Source organism: Mobula birostris, chromosome 7, assembly GCF_030028105.1.
Source record: "Mobula birostris isolate sMobBir1 chromosome 7, sMobBir1.hap1, whole genome shotgun sequence".
Taxonomy (NCBI): domain Eukaryota; kingdom Metazoa; phylum Chordata; class Chondrichthyes; order Myliobatiformes; family Myliobatidae; genus Mobula; species Mobula birostris.
In genome coordinates, this window is record NC_092376.1 from 43309471 (window position 1) to 43332168 (window position 22698).

At 39.5% G+C, this 22698-nt stretch overlaps 1 protein-coding gene across 5 annotated transcripts in view; it reads left to right on the plus strand.

Annotated features, from left to right (window-relative positions):
* The window catches only part of atp8a2 (ATPase phospholipid transporting 8A2), a 510439-nt gene that overhangs the window by 470794 nt on the left and 16947 nt on the right, over window positions 1-22698 (plus strand). For 4 of the 5 annotated variants that reach the window (XR_011886570.1, XM_072263012.1, XM_072263011.1 and 1 more), the window contains 2 exons: window positions 11998-12086; window positions 15629-15733. Coding sequence is in view for 4 of the 5 variants with exons in the window: in XM_072263012.1 (XP_072119113.1) it covers window positions 11998-12086; window positions 15629-15733 (194 nt within the window). In the remaining variant the exon portion in view is untranslated. Of the gene's footprint in view, window positions 1-11997; window positions 12087-15628; window positions 15734-22698 lie in introns of those variants that run through there. The other variant, XM_072263015.1, reaches the window with a different exon arrangement.

The following is a 22698-nucleotide window of genomic DNA, read 5'->3' on the forward strand; positions in this document are numbered from 1 at the left end:
TGTAAAGGTGACTAAGGAGGGTTGGGCATAGGGTTAGCAGCCCTATCCTGTAAAAATAATTATTGCTACAGAAACACCAGCTGCATCAAAACCAAGCCAGCCAGTCTTGGGAGAGGTAGGGCCTCTTTTGGAAAGCTTTATGACGTGGAGAGGTGAAAGCCGAAAGGAAGCTCCTTCACCGAAAAACCTACTGTCAACCAAGAAGACCTCCAGAATTGGCACCTGGAATGTGAGGACCATGTATGAAGCTGGGAAAACCCTACAAGTGGCAAAAAAATTCCAGAACAATAAATTAGATATTTTGGGACGCTGTGAAACTAGATGGACAAATTCAGGGCAAGTACAACTCACTTCAGGGGAAACTGTCATCTATTCAGGATGCATGGAAGAGAATGCATCGCACTCTGAGGGAGCAGGATTAATGTTATCAAAACAAGCAAAGGGATCACTTTTGGCTTGGGGAACATCAGGACCCAGGATCATGTCTGCATCCTTCCGCACCAGTAATAGGAGAATAAAGCTAAACATTGTGTTAGCCTATGCCCCTACAAATGACAAGGATACCAGTGTCAAGGAAGATCTCTACAACAGACTGCAAGTACTCCTGGAGAAGCTGAAAAGAAGAGACATCGTCATCCTCATGGGATACTTTAATGCTAAAATTGGAAATGACAACACAGGATTTGAAGAATTAATGGGGCAGCATGGACTTGAAAACAAAAATGAAAATGGAGAGCTATTTGTAGACTTCTGTGCATTCAACAAAATGGTAATCGGTGGCAACATATTCCCTCACAAGCGGATTCACAAGGCAACATGGATTTCACCAGATCATCGAACAGGAAACCAGATCGACCATATCCATATTAGTAAGAAGTTCAGAAGATCCATGCAGGATGTCAGAGTCCTTAGAGGTGTGGATGTGGCATTAGATCATCATCTTGTTATTGGTAAGCTTCAGCTCAAACTTAAAAGGAACTATGCTGCAACAAGCAAAATGAAAAGCTGTGCAACACAATTCTGAAGGACCAGGGGAAAAGACAACAATTCAACTTAGTATTGCAGAACAGATTTCAAGCCTTGGAGAACCTAAATGAAGAATCAAGTATAGAGGGGATCTGGGAACAAGCCAAAGATGTCTGGACCAGTACATGTGAAGAAGTTTTAGGCAAGAAAGACCACCAACACAAACCATGGATTTCTGCTGAAACACTCAGAAAAATAGAGCAAAGAAAAGCAAAAAAGGATGCACTTAACACAAGTAAAACAAGAGCACCAAAGACTGTTGCACAGAAAAACTATGCAGAAGCAAATAAGAAAGTGAAAGCAAGCATCAGAATGGACAAAAGAAACCATATTGAAGACCTAGCAAAAGAAACAGAGCAGGAAGCATCAAAAGGGAACATGAAAGGACTGTGCGACACAACCAAGAACCTCTCTGGCAAATTTCAACCAGTGGAAAGACCAGTTAAGGATAAAGGAGGACAACTTCTGACAGGAGTTGAGGAGCAGACCAAAAGATGGGCCAAACACTTTGAACAGCTTCTAAACAGACCATCACCACCAGAACCACCTGTCATTCCACAAGCAGAGAACGACTTAGTGATAGACTGTGGCACTCCTACCAAAGAGGAGATCAGAATGGCAATCAAGCTCCTAAAGGATGGTAAAGCTGCAGGACCTGATGGTATACCTCCAGAGGCACTCAAGAGCAGTATAGACATATCTATTGAAATGATGCTCAACATCATAAAAAAGGTCTGGGAAGCTGAAGAAGTACCCAAGGACTGGAGAACAGGACATCCAGTTAAAATCCCTGAGAAAGGAGATCTCCAGAAATGCAAAAACTACAGAAGAATAATGTTGCTTTCAGTGCCAAGGAAAGTTCTGAGCAGAATCATTTTAGATTGAAAAATGCAGTAGATGAGAAGCTTAGAGATGAACAAGCAGGATTTCGACAGAACAGGTCTTGCACTGATCAGATTACAACTCTTAGGATTATCATTGAATAGTCGCTGGAATGGAACACATCATTGTATATTAATTTTGTAGATTATGAAAAAGCATTTGACAGCCTGGACAGAGAGACATTGTGGAAACTAATTAAGTATTTTGGGATTCCAGAGAAGTTAACTAACTCGGTAAAGAAGATCTATGAAGATATGGAATGCAGAGTAATCCATATAGGTCAGTTGTCAGATACTTTCAAGGTGAACACTGGGGTACGACAGGGATACCTACGGTCCCCTTTTCTCTTCCTGCTAGCGGTGGGCTGGATTATGAAGCAAACAACAGATGGCAAGAAGAATGGAATATAGTGGACATGGTTCAGACAGCTAGATGATCTTGACTTTGCTGATGATTTGGCACTACTGTCACACAGCCATGCCCAGATCAAGAAAAAACAGATCTTCTAGACTTCACATCGCAGAAAATAGGGCTACACATCCATGTAGGGAAAATAAAATTACTAAAAGTAAATGCAGGAAACAACACAGTTATCCTGAGAAATGCTCCTCTAGAAGAAGTTGAGTCATTTGTCTATCTGGGAAGAATTGTCAACAAGAAAGGAGGTACAGACGAGGATGTAAAGACCAATATCCAAAAATCCAGAGGAGCTTTCATAATACTACATCCAGTTTGGACGGCAAAAGAACCAAATTGAGAATCTTCAACTCAAATGTCAAATCTGTCCTCCTATATGGCTCTGAATCTTGGAGACTGACATCAAAAATAATCAGAAAAATTCAGACCTTCATCAACAAATGCTTGCGTCAGATTTTGGGGCTAACATGGACAGATTATGTGAACAATACAGAATTATGGCGAAGGACCAACCCGACACTAATTGAGGCAGAGATTGAGAGAAGGAAGTGGTGCTGGATAGGACACACGTTGGGGAAGCCCCCGAATAGTATCACCAGACAAGCTCTCACATGGAATCCTCAGGGCAAGCGAAATGGAGGTAGGCCCAAGTCCACATGGAAGAGGGAAGTGCTAACCGACGCCAGGAGAGTAGGAATGACATGATCACAGCTGGGGAGGTATGCACAAGACAGGTTGATCTGAAAAGAGGTTGTTGATGGCCTGTGCTCACTTGTGAGTTGAAAGGCAGAGGAGAGAGTGAGTACCAGAAGGAGGTGATGGGCAGGTGAAGAGAAGAGTAGACCAAAAAGGAGAAGGGGAATGGAAAAAGCGAGATTGGGTTGGGTGGGAATTATCAGTAGCCTCCAATCTGATGGCATGAACATTTCCATAAACAGTCAACATTTTGTCTTTCCTACCTGTTACTTCCTCAAAGAATTCCAATATATTTGCCAGGCAAGATTGTCCTTTAGGAAGCCATGCTGACTTCAGCTTCTTTTATCATGTGTCTCCAAGTATCTGCAAACCTGTAGCATCTTGCCAATCACTGAAGTCAGGCTAACAGGCTTATAAATTCCTGTCTTTTGCCTCCCTCCCTTCTTGAAGAATGGAGTGACATTTTCCAGTCCTCCAGAACCACACCAGAATTTAATTATTATTAAAAGATCACTACTAATACCTCCACATTCTTTTCAGCTACCCCTTTCAGAACCTTGGGGTGTAATCCATGTGGTCCAGGTGACTTATCTACCTTCAGACCTTTCAGCATCCCAGTGACCTTCTTTGTAATAGTGACTACACTCACTTATCCCCCCTGACACACTCAAATTTCTGGAATGTTCCTGGTGTCTTCCAGAGTGAAGACTGATGTAAGATGCTTGTTCAGTTAGTGCAGTTGATGACTTCCCAATCATGAAAGCTCTGAAAAAGAACATTCAGCTCAGGCAAGAAGAACTACCTGGGTAAATGACATTTCTTGACTCTTAGCCTGGACTGATAAAGTATGCATCTCAAGTACATATCCATTTTAAATGTGATGACAACTTCTGGGTCCATCATCCTTTCAACCAACAAGTTTTAGACCTTTACTACTGTAGGTCAATGAGTATTTCCTCAATTCCTTCTAATTCTTCTACTAGTTACCTTAAATCTATATTCTCTAGTTACTGACAATTCTGCCAAAGAAATTGACATTTCTTTTTCACCCTATCTGGTGCTGTCATTACCATATTCATCTCAATGAAAACACACCCTACTGCTAAGAAAGTATCTCCATCCTTGCCAATCGTATATCTAAAATTTACCAAACTAGGCAAGAGCGTTATAAATCTTTTCTACATTCTTTGTGGTTCTATAATGCCTTTTATCAAAGTGATGTCCATAATTGTACTTGGTACTTTAGCTCTTGTATTCCATCTCTTCATAGAGGTGTATATCTTTGATACCATTGTAACCAGGTTATCCACAGTAAAAAACAGAAAATGTATTAAATTATAGAAAACCATTAAAAGAAATTATACAAACCAGATGATATCCATGGTAACATCAGGAATCCGTAGAATTTGTATAGATACCTTTCTGTATTCTTTTGCTTTGTTTGCCCACTGTAATTACATTGCCTTCCATTTCTCTAGCTCAGTGTTCATTGGTCCAGTCCATTGATATCTTCTCATAGTCCACAATTCCCTTCTTCACTTCCAACTGCATAGCTAATTTTTATTTAATTGGCAAACTACAAAATCACAGCATATACTTAAGCACAGCTCGCTGATATAAATGGAAAAAGAAGATTTTGCTTTATGTTACTTTCAGTCTTTCTGTCACTAAAACTTCAGTCAATCATTACCCTTCGCTTCATGCAACTGGGATAATTCTGATCGAACTTTCAGCTTTCCATTGTATCCTTTGGCCCTCAGGGATAGTACCATGTATCTTGCTGAAATCCATGTAGGCTACGTGAAATGCACCAATCTCATCCACCTTCCCTGGTAACTCCTCAAAAAAAACTGAATCAACTTAGATGAACAAAGACTTCCTTCAACAGTTCCATGATTGATGTTAGGCTGACTGCCTGAATTTATTAGGTCTTGGCCCTTGCACTTCTTTTCAAACAGACAAACCACATAGATCTCTAACATCACTGCTGCAGAGGAATGGAAAACTATTATCTGAGCTTCCACTATTTCTTTCTGCTTTAGAGAGCCTGGAATACTTATAATTTGGGCTTTTTGCAACTTATACACTTTTAAAGATATAAGACCCTGTAATATATTAGGAATTATCTTTGTTATTTCAGATATCCCTTGCAATTTTTTTTTCCATTCTGTCTTTTGTACTTAATGCTGTGCAGCGAATTCCGGACTGCTGTAGTAAACCATTGGGTCAGACAGTATAAACGGGTTGGGGTGTGGCAGGGTGAGGGTTGTTGGAGATTAATGTTTCAGATTAAGACACTACTGCTATATTAGAAATACTTAATGTTTTATCACTTTTTGTAATATACACTTCTCCCAATCATGATTTTGAATGGATTATACATATATATGTAGCCTCATACTTCGGCAGTGTTGCACGATTATTTTTGGCAGATCTTTAATCACTTTCTAGAGTTATCAATGGTTTATATATTTTAATTATCCCTTTGAGCACCTCCCATTATTCTGCCATCATTCTCCCACAAATTGATATTTCCTTTTTAAAAACTTATATCTCATCAGATTGAAATCATCCTCATCTGTATTTTTCAATCTGTAAATATTGATGTTTTTCTAGTTTGGCTTGTATTTCTTAGCATTGATAACTTGAAAATATTGCCAATAATCAAAAAAGCTGACAGAAACATAAAACATAGAAAACCTACAACACAATACTGGCCCATCGGCCCACAATGCTGTGATGAACATGTACTTACTTTAGAAATTACCTCGGATTACCCATAGCCCTCTATTTTTCTAAGCTCCATGTACCTATCCAGGAGTCTCTTAAAAGACCCTATTGTATCTGCCTCCACCACTGTCACCGACAGCCCATTCCACACACTCACCACTCTCTGTGTTTTTAAAAACAAACCTACCCCTGACATCTCTTCTGTACCTACTTCCAAGCACCTTAAAACTGTGTCCTCTTGTGTTAGCCATTTCGTCCCTGGGAAAAAGCCTCTGACTATCCACATGATCAATGCCTCTCATCATCTTATATACCTCTATCAGATCACCTCTCATCCTCAGTCGCTCCAAGGAGAAAAGGCCAAGTTCGTTCAACCTATTTGCACCCTTTCTATGGGTTTCACATCCTTCCTGCAGTGAGGTGACCAGAACTGAGCACAGTACTCCAAGTGGGGTCTGACCAGGTTCTTATATAGCTGTAACATTACTTCTTGGCTCTTGAACTCAATCCCATGGTTGATGAAGGTCAATACACCGTATGCCTTCTTAACCACACAGTCAACCTGCACAGCAGCTTTGAGTGTCCTATGGACTCGGACCCCAAGATCCCTCTGATCCTCCACACTGCCAAGAGTCTTACCATTAATACTATATTCTGTCATCATATTTGACCTGCCAAAATGAACCACCTCACACTTATCTGGGTTGAACTCCATCTGCCACTTCTCAGCCCAGTTTTGCATCCTATCGATGTCCCACTGTAACCTCTGACAGCTCTCCACACTATCCACAACACCCCCAACCTTTGTGTCATCAGTAAATTTACTAACCCATCCCTCCACTTCCTCATCCAGGTCATTTATAAAAATCGCGAAGAGAAGGGGTCCCAGAACAGATCCCTGAGGCACACCACTGGTCACCGATCTCCATGCAGAATATGGCCCATCTACAACCACTCTTTACCTTCTGTGTGCAAGCCAATTCTGGATCCACAAAGCAGTGTGCCCTTGGATCCCATGCCTCCTTATTTTCTCAATAAGCCTGCATGGGGTATCTTATCAAATGCCTTGCTGAAATCCATATACACTATATCTACTGCTGTACCGTCATCAATGTGTTAGTCACATCCTCAAAAAATTCAATCAGGCTCATAAGGCATGACCTGCCTTTGACAAAGCCATGCTGACTGTTCCTAATCATATTATACCTCTCCAAATGTTCATAAATCCTGCCTCTCAGCATCTTCTCCATCACCTTACCAACCACTGAAGTAAGACTCACTGGTATATAATTTCCTGGGCTATCTCTACTCCCTTTCTTGAATAAGGGAACAATATCTGCAACCCTCCAATCCTCCGGAACCTGTCCCATCCCCACTGGTGATGCAAGGATCATTGCCAGAGGCTCAGCAATCTCCTCCCTCACTTCCCACAGTAACCTGTGATATATCTTGTCCGGTCCTGGTGACTTATCCAACTTGATGCTTTCCAAAAGCTCCAGCACATCTTCTTTCTTAATGTCTTAAAAGTGAGAACTATCTCAAGTATAGCTATTTTAAAAAGCGAGCATTTAATAGTATCAAAATATTTCTGATATAGCTTAAAAAAGCAAAAGCACAATATATGTAAGAGCAGTTTGAGTATTAATGTTGTTTGTGAGTGTTCAAAGAGGAAAAGGTCCAGTATGTTGTCTGATTACTGACAGGTTTTATTTTTGGTATTCTTTCCAATCTTTACCTTTTAATCCCAATGCATAGATGTGATAGTACTGGTAAGGGTGCAAGGGAGATTTGCCAGGATGTTGTTAGCATGCATCACTTTAGTTATCAGGAGAGACTGGATCTGCTTTCCCAGAGTAGATGAGTTTGAGGGGACATAAATAGATAAATCTAGAGAATATAGATTTAGAGTGTATTCTTTTGCCTTTAGGGTAAATGATAGGAGATTTAGAGGAGACCTGGGGAAGGACCACCTTCACAGTTCAGGGATGTCCAGTTTTGCAGGGAAGGAATAATTCGTATATAAACTGCGTAATATCTGTAATGAGATTTTTCTTTGGAACAATATTGTTACTAATTGATATTTCAAGAGCAGTTTCATCAGAACTATCAAAGATTATTTTACTCTTAAAAATCCATTAATCTCCTTTGCACACACCAACTGCCAGTAAAGAATTACGTTATAATGCACAATTGGAAGGCACTATTCTTGTAGAAGGTAACCTTCTCTGGAATTTTATTTTGCTTTATTCATGGATATAGTTTTAAAAAACATCCAGAATTAATTCTTCACCATTTTGTAAAGTATGTAATGACACAATTTGATCCCATCGCTGCACACACACATACTTCTTGACAATGGTCACCGGTACTGCCCAGAGATGCCTGGCAATATTGAAACAGTTCATTGTTTGTCTTGGGGCATGGTCAAAATTGTTGGTTCAGAATGTAATCCTTGAATGCTGCTTTCCTAATACTGCCTTACCTTACAGTAATTATTTAATTGGAAATTGAAGGTAATCTGATTCTGTACCAAATGAATGACGGAAGGCACATCATCCCAATGGAGACTAAAATTTGAGGGTACTGGATAACATGAGGAATAAGCACCAATTACTTGCTAAAAGACTAGCTTTTGTAATATTACTTACTTCTCTCAGTTTTATCAGTTATCTCTTCCGTTCCTTAACAAGTAATGACCAGACATTATTAAGTAACATTATCCAAACTGGGTTCTTAAAAATTGACCATACTCTGATAATTCCTTAATGAAAAGAAAAAACTCTGTTTCAAGCAACACACACAAAATGCTGGAAGAACTCAGCAGGCCAGGAAGCACCTATGGATAAGAGTACAGTGGATGTTTCGTCAGGACTATTTCGCATCATTCCTCTAGTATTGTAGAATAATGGTATATCTATTTATTTCCAGTTGCATTGCTGGAAATGTAATTACTGGAAATCAGTAATATTAAGCTACGGCAGGGAATTCTACTTCAGTACTTAATTGGTGGAAGAGTTTTTTTGGACATGTGAGAATGGAATTAAAACATTGAATAGTCTATTTTTTCAAATTTAGTAAGACCTCTATGGTACCCCAGCATTATTTTACTTCCTGGTCCTATCATGTTTTGTGTCATAAGTTTAATGCTAACAGTTGATTTAGATTCTAGACTAGTCTAGTCAGTCGCACCTATAGATTATATGAAGAACGCATTTACTGACTGATATATTATTTTTTAAGCTGCTTGCTTTGTGGCCCTGGAGGATATCCAGATATGCACTTTCAGATGACCATTTCCTAACTCTTGAAATTGAAGAAGAATGCATCTGAATTATGCATTGTGCTGTGCTTGGGTCCATGGATCAAGAATGATTCAGACTTAATCTTTGGATTTAGCATCTTATGTACAATTATCTCCAACATCCCTGGATTCAGAAATAAAGATCATTAGGGTCCACAATGACAGTCCAACAATATAGTTTGCCACATTTTGCGTCCAAGTGTTAGTCAATAAGTGCAGATCTGGATTGTTCTTATTATAGCACAATCCTTCCACTGAAATCTATACCCAATAACTAGAGGGTGGTGCTGCTAGTAGCCTCATGGTTCCAGCAGCTTGGGTTTAGTCCTGACCTTTAGTGCCATCTGTGTGGAGCTTACACATTCTCTCTGTGATCCTGTGGGTTTTCTCCAAGTGGTCTGGATTCCTCCCATGTTTCACAAATGTATCGATTGATAGGTCAATTGGCCATTCTCTGTTTGCTCTGTATCTGTAGGTGAGTGGTGGGATTCGAGGCAAATGTGGAAGAAAACAATGGGTTAGTGTAGGATTAGTATAAGTGGATCCTGGATGATCAATGCAGACTTAGTGGACTTAAGGGCCTGTTTCCATACTATGACTCTTGGTTTTATCCTTAATTATATTCACAGAAGTTACGTGATGCTCTACAGAACAAAACTATTTAAAACAAATGAAATGTATAACATGGGGTAGGATGAGAAAAAATAGAAAATGACAGGGTAATAACAACATCAAATTGTATCATCAAGTTTATTTTGGAACCTATTTTTTAAAAATATTTTTAAAGAAAACCTAACTAGACCAAGTTATTCTAACTTACTTCCCAATAGGTTTTGAAGACCAAAAATATAATGCATATTTTAGAAATGCACAGTTCTATTTTAATCAGCAGAGAAGGTGGATTATTCAGATTGGTGAAGTATTAAGAATATTAAAGTACATAGTAAATACCTGGACCAACATGCACAAATTGCAGGAGGAGCTCAGTAGGTCAAACAGTATCTATGGGGGCGGGAATGAACTGTCAACATTTTGGACCAAGACCCTTCATTAGGACTGGAAAGAAAGAAGGCAGAAGCCAGAATAAATAGGATGAAGGGAGAAGGGGGAGGAGCATGATCGGTTAATCTAGGTGAGAAGGAGAAGGCAGGAAAGTTAGGGAGGAGGAGGAGGTGAGAATGATATGAAAAACAGGGAGGTAATATGAGGAAGAGGCAAAGGGCTGAAACGATGAAAAATGATAGGAAAGAACAGTGAGCAATGGAAAAGGAAAGGAGGGGGAGGAATGTGCGGGTGATAGGCAGGTCATGAATGGAGGTGAGGGGGCCAGAGAAATGAGGGAAAACAAAAAGAGGGGGACAAAAGGCAGTAGTTACCAGAAGGTAAAAAAAACTCAATGTTGATGCTGTTAAATTGAAGATTACCAAGAGAGAATATGAGCTGTTGTTCCTTTAATCTGCATCTAACACTTAGCATAGTTTCAAGGATAAGTGCCAGGAGAGGCATTGGTGAGAAGGGATGAGCAGTCAAGGGAGTCATGGAGAGAGCGATCCCTGTGGGGAGAGGAGAGGATGATGTGCCTGATGGTGAGACCCCATTGGAATTAGCAGAGAATGATACATTGGATGCCGAGGTTTATGAGGTGGTGGTAAGGGCAGGATTATCCCTAACCCTGTTATGTCAAGGGAGTGATGGAGTGAGGGCAGACATGCAGCAAATGGAGGAGATGTGGGTGAGGACTGCTTTGACAGGAGTCATGAGGAAATTTGATTTTCTGAAAAGAGAGTACATTTCGTATTTCCTGCAATGGGTAGTCTCATCATGCGAACAGTTACAGCAGAGACGGAGTTGTGGGTGGAGACATCTACATTCTTCTTGTGTCCACACACTGAATACCCGATGTGTTTTTCAATATTCTTCTATTTGAAATTAAACTTATACCTATTTTGTGCATGGAAGAGTGAAAATTATTGCGCAGCACAGAAGAATCAACATTACTTAACACTTTGCATTTAAAAGGATACAGAATGAGGGCAAAAGTACTCAAAGTTCACCATTCAACCATTATTATTAAAACCTTTAATCTCCCAAAGGGAACACTGTTGAGCTGCCAACATTGTCACATTTTTAATGTAAGGCTTTTTCAGAGGTAGGACTACTGAATTTGATGTGTGTTTTTTTTTCCTTTGGCATACATTAACCTGTTAAGGACAGTGACCAAGTTATCTTATCCATATCTTGTCATTTCTGTTTGTTGGCAAAAGAAGCATTTGTATATGAATGGTGCAATGGTTAAGTTCTTATCAAACTTGATCACTACAGTTAGTTCAGAAGATACTACAAATGAGAGCTTAAGGACTAACAAATACATTCATCCCAACCCAGAACAATTCAATTTCTTACCTTATGACATAGGAAATGGCATTTTTGCATCATACGCTTATGTTTGTTAACAATTGACTGAGAAGGATATGACTTTGTCATGACTGAATCCAGGGCCTACGTTGCTGTCAGGGGGTCAGTCTAGTTTTATTCTTAATATGTTTTGTTTTAAGACTCCTATTTTTCTGTATGTGTGAAATTGTGAGGAGAAACTGTATTTATATGACAATAATGTTGTCTGGACTACAATGCCAGGGTCATAGTGAAAGAAAATTCAATTATGGCTTTCAAAAGGGAGATAAATACTTGAAACAATTTGCAGGCCAGTGGAGAGAAGGCGGAGGAACAGGATTTGCCAGGTTTCTCTTGCTTAGAGCAGATAGGTTCAATGACCTCATTCTGTGAAGACCAAAATAAGATGGTTTAATTTTACAGTGCTGAACTCAGCCACCCTCATTATGCGTGATCAGTCCCATTATTAACTCCAGTGATACCCCATTCTTCCCAATGAACATTTCTCTGATAGTGGGTGATAAGCATATCTTTTATATTCTGTTTTGTAGGCTGAGATGATCATGAAATGTGCAGCATTCTGGTTTGGACTGATTCTTATGCCCATTGCCTGTTTGTTAAAAGATGTATTTTGGAAAGCGTAAGTATAACTGAACCACAATAGCAAAAACTTGTCTTTGTTACAACATCTTGAGTGTAAATATCAGATTTGTTCGAACTTAAAATTCATCGAATGTTGGAAATAATGTTTTATTAAGTTTGTTTCTTGTGTTGAAGATTTGCTGGTGAGTAGGGCTATGGTTGTTTTGAGCCAGTTTACAGGTAATTTTTAAACTTATTTACAGACACAGTGAAGAATAGGTCCTCTGAGCCCTTCAAGCCGCACTATCCCCACAACTCCCAACAAACCCGATTTAACCCTAACCTAATCAAACCTCCCACAGTCCAAAGACCTAGCAGGTAGGTTAACTGGTCATGATTAGGTTAGTTGAGGGGATTGGGGAAGCATGGAGCATGGGAAGGGGAAAGTGCAGGTCATGGGCACAGAGAAGGGGTAATCCGACATTGGCGGTGGCTGAAGGCGTGGAGAAGGAGCACAGGTCTTGGTTTATAGTGGTCACCAACCTTTTTAAGCCCAAGATCATCTACCTCGACCTTAGTCAAAGGCAAGATCTACCTACTAAATCATTTAGAGAAAACACAACTCAGATTGTACTTCCAATTTGAGGCCTTTTAATTGGGCAAATTGTATTTGAATTACACAAAATACATGTCAAACTTTCAAATTAATTCAAACAAGAAAACACTGTAACTAGCATATCAAACAAGCCATACCTGTCCTTCTTTAAGAATATTACAATACTTCACACCTTTAATTCTAAGTTTCATTATTTAATTTTATTTCAACACGAAAAATAAATGAATAAAAATTGACCGTTACGCTCAGTGTGATGACTGTGGCTGAATACTTCCTGCTAGTTCCCTGAAATTTGGCTCATAACTACAGACAGCCAGTCTGAGACAGTCTGTGAGGTGTAAGGTTGCCAACTGTCCCGTATTCCCCCCAATAAGGTAGAACGTTCCTGTGAAACCGTTCGTGCCGAAATGCTTTACGCCGAAGAAGCAATTACCATTAATTTATATGGAAAAAAATTTTGAACGTTCCCAGACCCAAAAAAAAACCTACCAAATCGTACCAAATAACACATAAAACCTAAAATAACAGTAACATATAGTAAAAGCAGGAATGATATGATAAATAGACAGCCCATATAAAATAATGAAAATTAAGCCAAAACCGATTCATGGGGTAAAAAAAATAGGCACATCACGCATGCGCACACAGGTGCCCACGCAAGGCTTCATGGTCATTGTAGTCTTTCTCGGGGTAAACACAAATGTCTCGGGATTTGACTGCTACTTTTGTCCGTTATTTGGGAGTGAGAAAGTTGGCAATCCTAGAGAGGTGTCGGTCAGTAAGTCAGCTCCTGTACTTAGATTTAATAATTTTCATCTGTGAAAATGCAATTTCATACAGATAAGTTGACCCGAAGTAGGCACTGACTTTTACTGGTATAAAACCAATGCACACACCGCTCATTGCTCGGCCCCATCAGTAGTAATTGCCACCAGTTTATGAATAGGGATGTCATTTTCACGGACATATTTTTTAAGCTCATTGTAAATATCCTCACCTCTCGTTTTCTCCTTTAATTGCAAAAGGGTGAGGAAGCCCTCCTTTGTTGTAAAATCCTGGAAAGCCATTCTGACAAATACAACATGCTGAGCTGTTTGCATTACATCCAGGGATTCATCGAACTGTAGTGAAAAAATATTCACAGGGTGACAAGTCGATCCACGTCCTCTGACAGTGATTCTACCCTGCTTATCACTGTTGCAGAGCCAAGCAGTATATTATGTATTGCGGTTGTGATGCCGTTTTTGTTTTTAAAGTCATTAAAAACAGTCTCTGCGGTAATGACCATTGCTTTCTTGAATAAATCACCATCTGTAGCAGCCTTATTTTGAGCAACACACATCAAAGTTGCTGGTGAACGCAGCAGGCCAGGCAGCATCTGTAGGAAGAGGTGCTGTCTGGCCTGCTGCGTTCAGCAGCAACTTTGATGTGTGTTGCTTGAATTTCCAGCATCTGCAGAATTCCTGTTGTTTGCGTTTTTCTTATTTTGAGCAGCACGTTTTGTGGAAAACGATTGCTGGGCCTTCAACCCCAATTTCAGCTCAACTTTCCAGGCATGAATTGCGCTCTTTGGGGGATAGGTGTCTTTAAATTCCTGGTGGTTGGTGTTGTGGTGCCACTCCAGATTCCCTCTTTTAGTCAGTGCTTGTGTTTGGTGGCACAACATACATACACACTTGACTCTCACCAAGGTAAACAGAAATTCCTCTTCCCATTCTGGATGGAATTTGTATGTTTTCGCCTTCTTTTGTGGAGCCTCCGCCACGCTATCAGGCTATCATGAGCAATTGCCAATTGCGTCGCCTCTGATCTGAGCCGACGTTCACTTAATTAATTAGCTTGTTTGGCTTTTTTTCTTAAAGATGTGCTGTGTGCATCCTGACTACCGCTGCACCCCTGCATGCCTCGCGGCCCGGAGGTTGGGGACACTGCCGTATATTGATGTTTGCGACAGTCTGTACTGTAACCTAATCTGATCGGTCACTTTGATGCAGCACAGGCTACGCTAAAAAAGCGGTGCATGGTGGGGGAACTACACGCATGAGCACTGGGCAGTAAGAATAGAACTAAACCCCCGCAACCCGGAAACAATCTCTCTTTACAAACAGCTTTTTAGTGAAAATATTGCTATATTACAATTATCCTAATTAGTATTACTTACTTTTATAATGCTCACATTACAACAGTATTTGTGTATTTATTTTTGATTTTTCTTGGGGATCGACTGGGAAAGTCTCAAAGATCGACCAGTCGATCGCGATCGACGGGTTGGCAACCCCTAGTTTAGAAGATGGTGAGGTGGGGCACTGACTGTGCCTGAGGTAAGAGGGGACGGCCTTCCTGGAAGACCATGTCAGCAGAGGAAGTGATCCCTGCAGCACTGCTCAAACCTCAGGTTGAAAATTTATTTCAGAACGATAACTTTGGTTCTATTCAACATGAATAAAGCAGGAACCTGCTTCTTTTTGAGTATCCAGTTCATCCACTCAAAAGATTGACATAATAAAGCAATACAGTGGGAGATGAGTGTGTGATTATTGTGAGTGGCTGACCCTTTCTGTTTTTACTGACCTTTGCCCAGTTTAAGCCAGGTGAGGGAAGTTAGAATCAGGTGCAAGGGCAGTGCATGAAAGTTATAAAATTATTTTCATAGGATGCAAGTTTCCCTTCAATCCCAGCACTTGCTGACTATCCCTAACTGCACAAGAAGGCGATGTGCACTGCTACAAAGCTGCAGACTGTTATGAATGCTGCTGTTTCGGTATTGCATGTTATTGCATTCACCAAATGTGATTTCAGATACTAAAATCTGCTTCAATAACAATGAGCTTTCATCATTCCCGTATTCAAATCTATTCATTGTGTACAATTCTTAAAAAATGCATAAATGTTGTGCAATTTTCTGGTAAGCTGTTCTAATTAAGTTCAGGATATTCAAAGTTTTGATCAATTGGTTAATGAGAAAATCATTTTCTATCACCCAGAGGCTGGCATAATTACCGTAAGACTTTGTTGGAGGAGGTTCAGGAGCTAGAGGCTCGATCCCAAGATCCTTCGAAGGCTGTATTGCGTGATTTCAGTGCAAAGAGGTAAGACAAGTGTAAATAAGTGATATTGTCTCTGTTGTTGAATAAACACTTCTGTGTGAAAGGTTTGTTCAGAGGAAAAATGTGGATATTGTAGATTAAAAATCTTCTGTTGTGACTCTTTAGGGCACAAAAATTATCCCTATTTTATTCCCTGCTCTCCTTAGCAACAATCCCTTCACCAAAAGAAAACAAGGGAACTGTGCATGAACAATGATACTGAAAGCATGGCACTGCATAGATCTTGTGCTATATTTCTCCATAGCCTTCCTTGGGACAACCCAACCTTCAGTCTTTAGATTGGAGAATCCGTCTTTCTGTCACATTCTACACCCATTTAATTAGAACATTCTTTGGTCCTGTGTGTGGTATCCTTAAATATTATCAATTTGTTCAGTATATACCTGAATTTCAAGATGCCCTTTCCTTTTTTTTCTTTTTTTTTGTAACTTATTTTTTATTCATCATCAAACATTTCCATAAGATGTATTTCAGATACTGTACATATACAGACATCCCACCCTGCAAAAACTCATTTCAGGGAGGTAGCACCATCAACTTGCGGGAGACTTCCGGGAGAGGCGGGATGTCTGCAATAGAGTAGCTCCTTAGCAGCTAGCCAGCTAGTTTAAATAACGTTAGCTGTGCTAATGAACGAATGACACCTGTTAAACTCACCTCAATATGTCTTTTACAGTCTTAACCCACCATAGGCAATAGAAAAGTCACTGTTGCAAACAGTGCAGCGAGCAACACTGTCATTATTTTTGACCTGTATTAGGCAGGGGTACATTTTAGTGTAGTCTGGGGTGATGTACATTTCATATTTTCTTTTTTTGGAACACTCTCGCTCTTGCTCTTGCTCTCTCTGTTGCGCGCGCGCTCGCTTTCTTGCTCTTGCGCTCGCTCTCTCGCTCTTTCTCGTGCGTTCTCTCACGCTTGCTCTCAAAAAAATCAATTTCCGGGACATTGCATCAGGGAGCCACTGTTAATATGCGGGAGACTCCCGGAACTTCTGGGAGAGGTGGGATGTCTGCATATATATCATATAGCCATATTTGTCACAAATTTCCGCATAATATATATCTGAGGTATACACGCCATTGCATTATTTTAAGCCTGATTTATACTTCTGCATACGGGCTACGCCGTAGGCCGATTTATACTAATGCGTAGCTCTATGCCGTAGTGAGCATGTGTTGTGTCTGCATCGCTCTGCAATTCACCACCAAGACGCTAGTTGGTGGTGGGGTTTCTATGCCACTGTGTTGAGTTTCTTTGTGAGAGACACGGACAAGGAAGTGCATTTCAAATATTTTCTGATGTCGGCAGGTAGATTTGACCATTTGGTTCATTGTCTCCAACCATTTATTTCGCATCAGTGTACAGACATGGCGGAGAAAAGCAACCGGAAATGCGTAGGAGGAAATGCGATGCTACCAAGCGGACCAATCACAGTTGTTGCGGTGTGCGTCACCGTGATGCATGAATTACTTTTTTGGGGAGGTGCACGTCACCCTACGGCGTAGGTACACTGTAGGGTATGCTGTACCTGTGGCGTAGATTTGACGCAGAAGTATAAATCAGGCTTTACTTTTCCTTCCCATAGCATTTTTTCATGTCAGGAGTTCCTGTTCAATATAAATGTAGTGATGTGCTATACGTAGTGATGTGCAGAAATCTGCATACATTGGTGTTTTTGTGAGTGTATAAATGAGAGTTTCCTTATACTATACACTTATTATCTCCTGTACCTAATACAGTGATGACTGAGTGTACGTTCGTGGTCTTCTGCTGCTGTAGCCCATCCACTTCAGGGTTCAATGTGATGTGCATTCAGAGATACTCTTCTGCCCACCAGTGTTGTTTGAGTTACCGTCGCCTTCCTGTCAGCTTGAACTAGACTTGCCATTCTGCTCTGACCTCTCTCATTAACAGGGCATTTTCACCCACAGAAGCGCCACTCACTCGATTTTTTTTTTCCCCCACACTATCTCTGTAAACTCTACAGACTGTTGTGTGTGAAAATTCCAGGAGATCAGCAGTTTCTGAAGTACTCAAATGACCTGTCTAGCACCAACAATTATTCCTTGGTCTAAGTCACTCAGATCACATTTCTTCCCCATTCTTATGTTTGGTCTGAACGACAACTGAACCTCCTGACTATGTCTTCATGATTTTGTGTATTGAGTTACTGCTACATGATTGGCTGAATAGATATTTACATTAATGTACCTAATAAAGTGGCCACTGTGTGTACATTATTACACACATCATAAAATTACACTTCAGACAATTTTTTGTTCACAATTCACAATGTTTCAAGAATATTGTGTCAAAATTGACTGAGTCCACTGTTGTATGGAGTGTCAGAACACTGTTTTGTACCAGGTGCACCCAGATAGCTACACACAAACGTGATGAGAAAATCAGCTACATTGGTTAGAGTATTGTGCACAACTCTCGTCACCACATTGCAGGAAGGATTTAGTAGCAACAGGGAGAGTGCAGAAACAGAATCATCCTATGTTGCCTGGAATGGAGGGCTATAGTTATAAGGAGAAATTGGATAGGCTGGTTTTATTCCCACTAGAATATAGGAGGCTGAGGGTTGACTTTATGTAGCTTTATAAAATTATGAGGGGTATAGATAGGAAAGGTAGTCAGGATAATTTTCCCAGGGTAGAGGATTTGGAAAAAGACGGCATAGGTTTAAGTTGAGAGGGGGAAAAAAATGAAGGAGATCCGAGGGTTACGTTTTTCATGCAGAGGATGCTGAATCTCTGGAATGTACTGCCACAGGAGATGGTGGAGGCAGATGTAGTTACAATGTTGGACAGGTACTTGGTTAGGAAAGGCATAGAGGGATACATGCCTCATACAGGCAAATGGGATTAATTCACATAGGCATCACCATTAGCATGGATGAAGTGGATTGAAAGAGCTGTTTTTTTGTGCTGAATAATCCCATAATTCAAAAGGTTTCCTTGCTAAATTTCTGGATAATGGTAAAACAAACTGTTTTATGACACAAAAGACACATTAAGAATTTGGAAGAGATATAGCTTTGTACTCCTTCCTTTATTTCAGGTTCTCTTAACTGTTCTAAGCAGGAATTTTTAGTTTGTATTTTAATACATTTCTCTTTATCGATTATAAAGTAATTATTAACCTTTGTACTTCCAAACTCTAAGGCATTTCTATCCTCAGATGCATTATAAATCAATTGTAAATGCAGAATGTTTGACAGCAGCATGGCTGATACCATTTTTATCGCGGGTATCGTCAGCTTTCTCACTGCACAGGCAGATCATTTGAAGTCTGGGTACTACTGCATAATTTCCATTGTTAGAGTTAAATGATTACTTTTCTGAATTGTCTTACTACCCTACAGTTGAAAAAATTAAGCTGGATTTATGCAACATAGAATAATTGTGGATGGTTGCTTTTTTACAGAGACTGGCTGATTAGGGTTTCAGTCCTTGCTAACCAGGTGAAAATTAAATTAAATTTTGCAAATGAAGAGTGTATTTTATATATTTAGGAATATGTGGTGTTTCCTATTAAAAAAATCAAAGTCAGGTTGCTTATTGATCACATCAATTGATTTGCTAAGAGAGCTGTCGTGTGGGGGCAAGTAAGGAATTAGCTGCGGCAGAAATTGAATCTCTTCAGCCAGTCTGCTCAAGATGAAAAGAGGAGATTAAATTAATGAAACAGATGTGATTTAATTGAGTTCCAGAAGGTTTTATTCTGGCTGGTCATCATTAAATTAAATGCTTAATGTTAATAGTCAACTCAACATTTAAGTAGCTAAACAAGTAACTGAATGTTAATGAGATACTCCTGCAGCAAACCATTGTGCATGTGCAAAAGGATTAGAAGGAAATAAAGAAATGCTACAGATTTTGATTGGATTTCATGTAGGTTGTGTAGTATAAATTGCATCTGCAGTTTTTAAACTATGAGAGACCTCATGGTGTGGATTTTGGAGGCAAATTAGCACAAAATAGTTATTTTGTGATCTCGCAGCAGTAAATCGTGGAAACCGTGGAAGAATTCTCTGTAGTGAAGCTTTTCACATCATGCAATCAAACGGTATCAGCTGGGTGGCCTTAACTGCTCCTGCACTTAAAATGAGGGAAAAACAGCAGTCTGCTACATCGACTTAAGATGAAATTGCTAGTCTTAAGTCTTTGAAAAAGAAAGCATCAGTTCTGAGACATTCAAAATACTTAAAAGTAAATTACAAATTCCTGTTGAAAATCATAGAAAAATAAATTTAAAAAACATCATTTTTGGAGTGTGTATTTTAAAAAAAAGTACAGATCTGGAAAGCTAAAATAAAAATTTGCTGAAATTACTCAGCAGGTCAGACAACATCTGTGGGGGATAAAAAGAGTCAACGTTTCAGATCAAAAACCCTTTATCGGAACTGGAAAGGGAGAAACCAAGCAGGTTTTAAGTTGCAAAGTGGTCTAGTTGGAGAATTCAGTTCTGTCAGTCAGGGGGGAAAAATCTTAATTTTATTCCAACACTATCGAAGGAAACAAGATATGCAGTTGAAAGGTAAATGTTAAAATATTTAGGAAGGATAATTCAATGCATATATTTTAATAGATTGTTTGCACTGTGCTAGGCTATGTCAGGAGCTAATTAAGAGGCATTCAAATTATGGTCGGTCTAAAATCAAATATTGGCCAGTACAGCTGTTGATGTGGATGTTTTCCAACAGCCCCACATCTTTTACCTGTTAAATATAGAATAAACTAGATAAAGATGGAAAATATTAGTGAACCTAAGGTGTTTTCTGTGACAATGCAATAGTTTCTTCCTCAATTTAATCCAAGATTTAGTTAATTAACTGGGTGTAAATTCCCCAGCCTCTGTGATAGAATTTAGACTCATTTTGACAGAACATTAGTCCAGGATTTGGGGAATTAACTTTTGTTTCAGTAAGGGAGTTTGAGTAATTGAATTTATAACAATTGAAACAAATTATGTTTTTTTTCTTTAAAATTTTCTTGCTAAATCCAAGTATTTTGTTATTTTCATGTTTTCTGATATTGACAATTTTACTATAAAGACCATCCTGCCCTACATAAAATATCTTTTTGTATGGTTTGTTTATATTAAATTGGTTAATAGTTGAAATATTTTACTTAAAATGTAAATAACCTTTTTCTTTTTAAGTAATTTAAGATGTCACATTTGGGGATATATGAAAATTGCTATAATTTTGGTGTTTTTTAAATTTAAACATGTATAAATACACTTCATAGGTTTGTGGGCTATTTACCAAAAACAGCTGTTCATTCATCAGATATAGACTGACCTTGCTGTTGGACCTTCATAGCCCAATTTAGAATTTTTCAGCGTCAGAAGTAAATGCAGCAGTGCTTTAGTGTTATTTTAAAGTTCCAATGCAACTTTCATTGCATAGATTTCTTGTAACCATCAAGTAAAAGCTAAACAGACCAGCAGTGTAATAGATACATCTCTGTTGCTGTACCTTGATAAGCAAAATGGTCACCAGTTATTATCAGCACAATGGTATCAAGTGGCAATGGATGAGTATACCATTTAGTGATAAGTAACTCTTAAACCAAAAGACATAGAAACAGAATTCGGCCATTCATCTGTTCTGATGAGTCTCTTCTGCCATTCGATATGGCTAATTTATTTCCCTCTTAAACCCATTCTCCTGCCTTCTCCCCGTAACCTTTGATATACTAATCAAGAACGTATTAACCTCCACTTTAAATGTGCCCAGTGACTTGACCTCCATAGCTGCCTATGGCAATGGATTCCACAGATTTACCACCCTCTGACTAAAGAGATTCCTCCTCTTCTCTGTTCTAAAGGGACTTCCTTCTATTCTGAGGCTGTGCACTGTGGTCCCAGACTCTGTCACTCTTGGAAACATCCTCTGCATGTCCACTCTATTTAGGCCTCTCAGTATTTAGTAGGTTTCAATAAGATCCCCTCTCGTTCTTCTAAACTGCAATGTCTACAGACCCAGAGCCATCAAACACTTCTCAGACATTAACCCATTAATTCCCGATATTATTCCAGTGAACCTTCTCTGGACTCTCTCCAGTGACAGCATATCCAGTGCTCTCTCCAGTGACAGTAATAAGGTGGATGAATTGAAAGTGCAGATTGTTATTAATGATTATGATATAGTTGGGATCACAGAGACATGGCTTCAGGGTGACCAGGGATGGGAGCTCAACGTTCAGGGATATTCAATATTCAGGAGGGATAGACATGAAGGAAGGGGAGGTGGGGTGGCGTTGCTGGTTAAAGAAGAGATTAACGCAATAGAAAGGAAGGACATAAGCCGGGAAGATGTAGAATCGATATGGGTAGAGCTGCGTAACACTAAGGGGCAGAAGACGCTGGTGGGAGTTGTGTACAGGCCACCTAACAGTAGTAGTGAGGTCGGAGATGGTATTAAACAGGAAATTAGAAATGTGTGCAATAAAGGAACAGCAGTTATAATGGGTGACTTCAATCTACATGTAGATTGGGTGAACCAAATTGGTAAAAGTGCTGAGGAAGAGGATTTCTTGGAATGTATGCGGGATGGTTTTTTGAACCAACATGTCAAGGAACCAACTAGAGAGCAGGCTATTCTGGACTGGGTTTTGAGCAATGAGGAAGGGTTAATTAGCAATCTTGTCGTGAGAGGCCCCTTGGGTAAGAGTGACCATAATATGGTGGAATTCTTCATTAAGATGGAGAGTGACATAGTTAATTCAGAAACAAAGGTTCTGAACTTAAAGAGGGGTAACTTTGAAGGTATGAGACGTGAATTAGCTAAGATAGACTGGCAAATGACACTTAAAGGATTGACGGTGGATATGCAATGGCAAGCATTTAAAGGTTGCATGGATGAACTACAACAATTGTTCATCTCAGTTTGGCAAAAGAATAAATCAAGGAAGGTAGTGCACCTGTGGCTG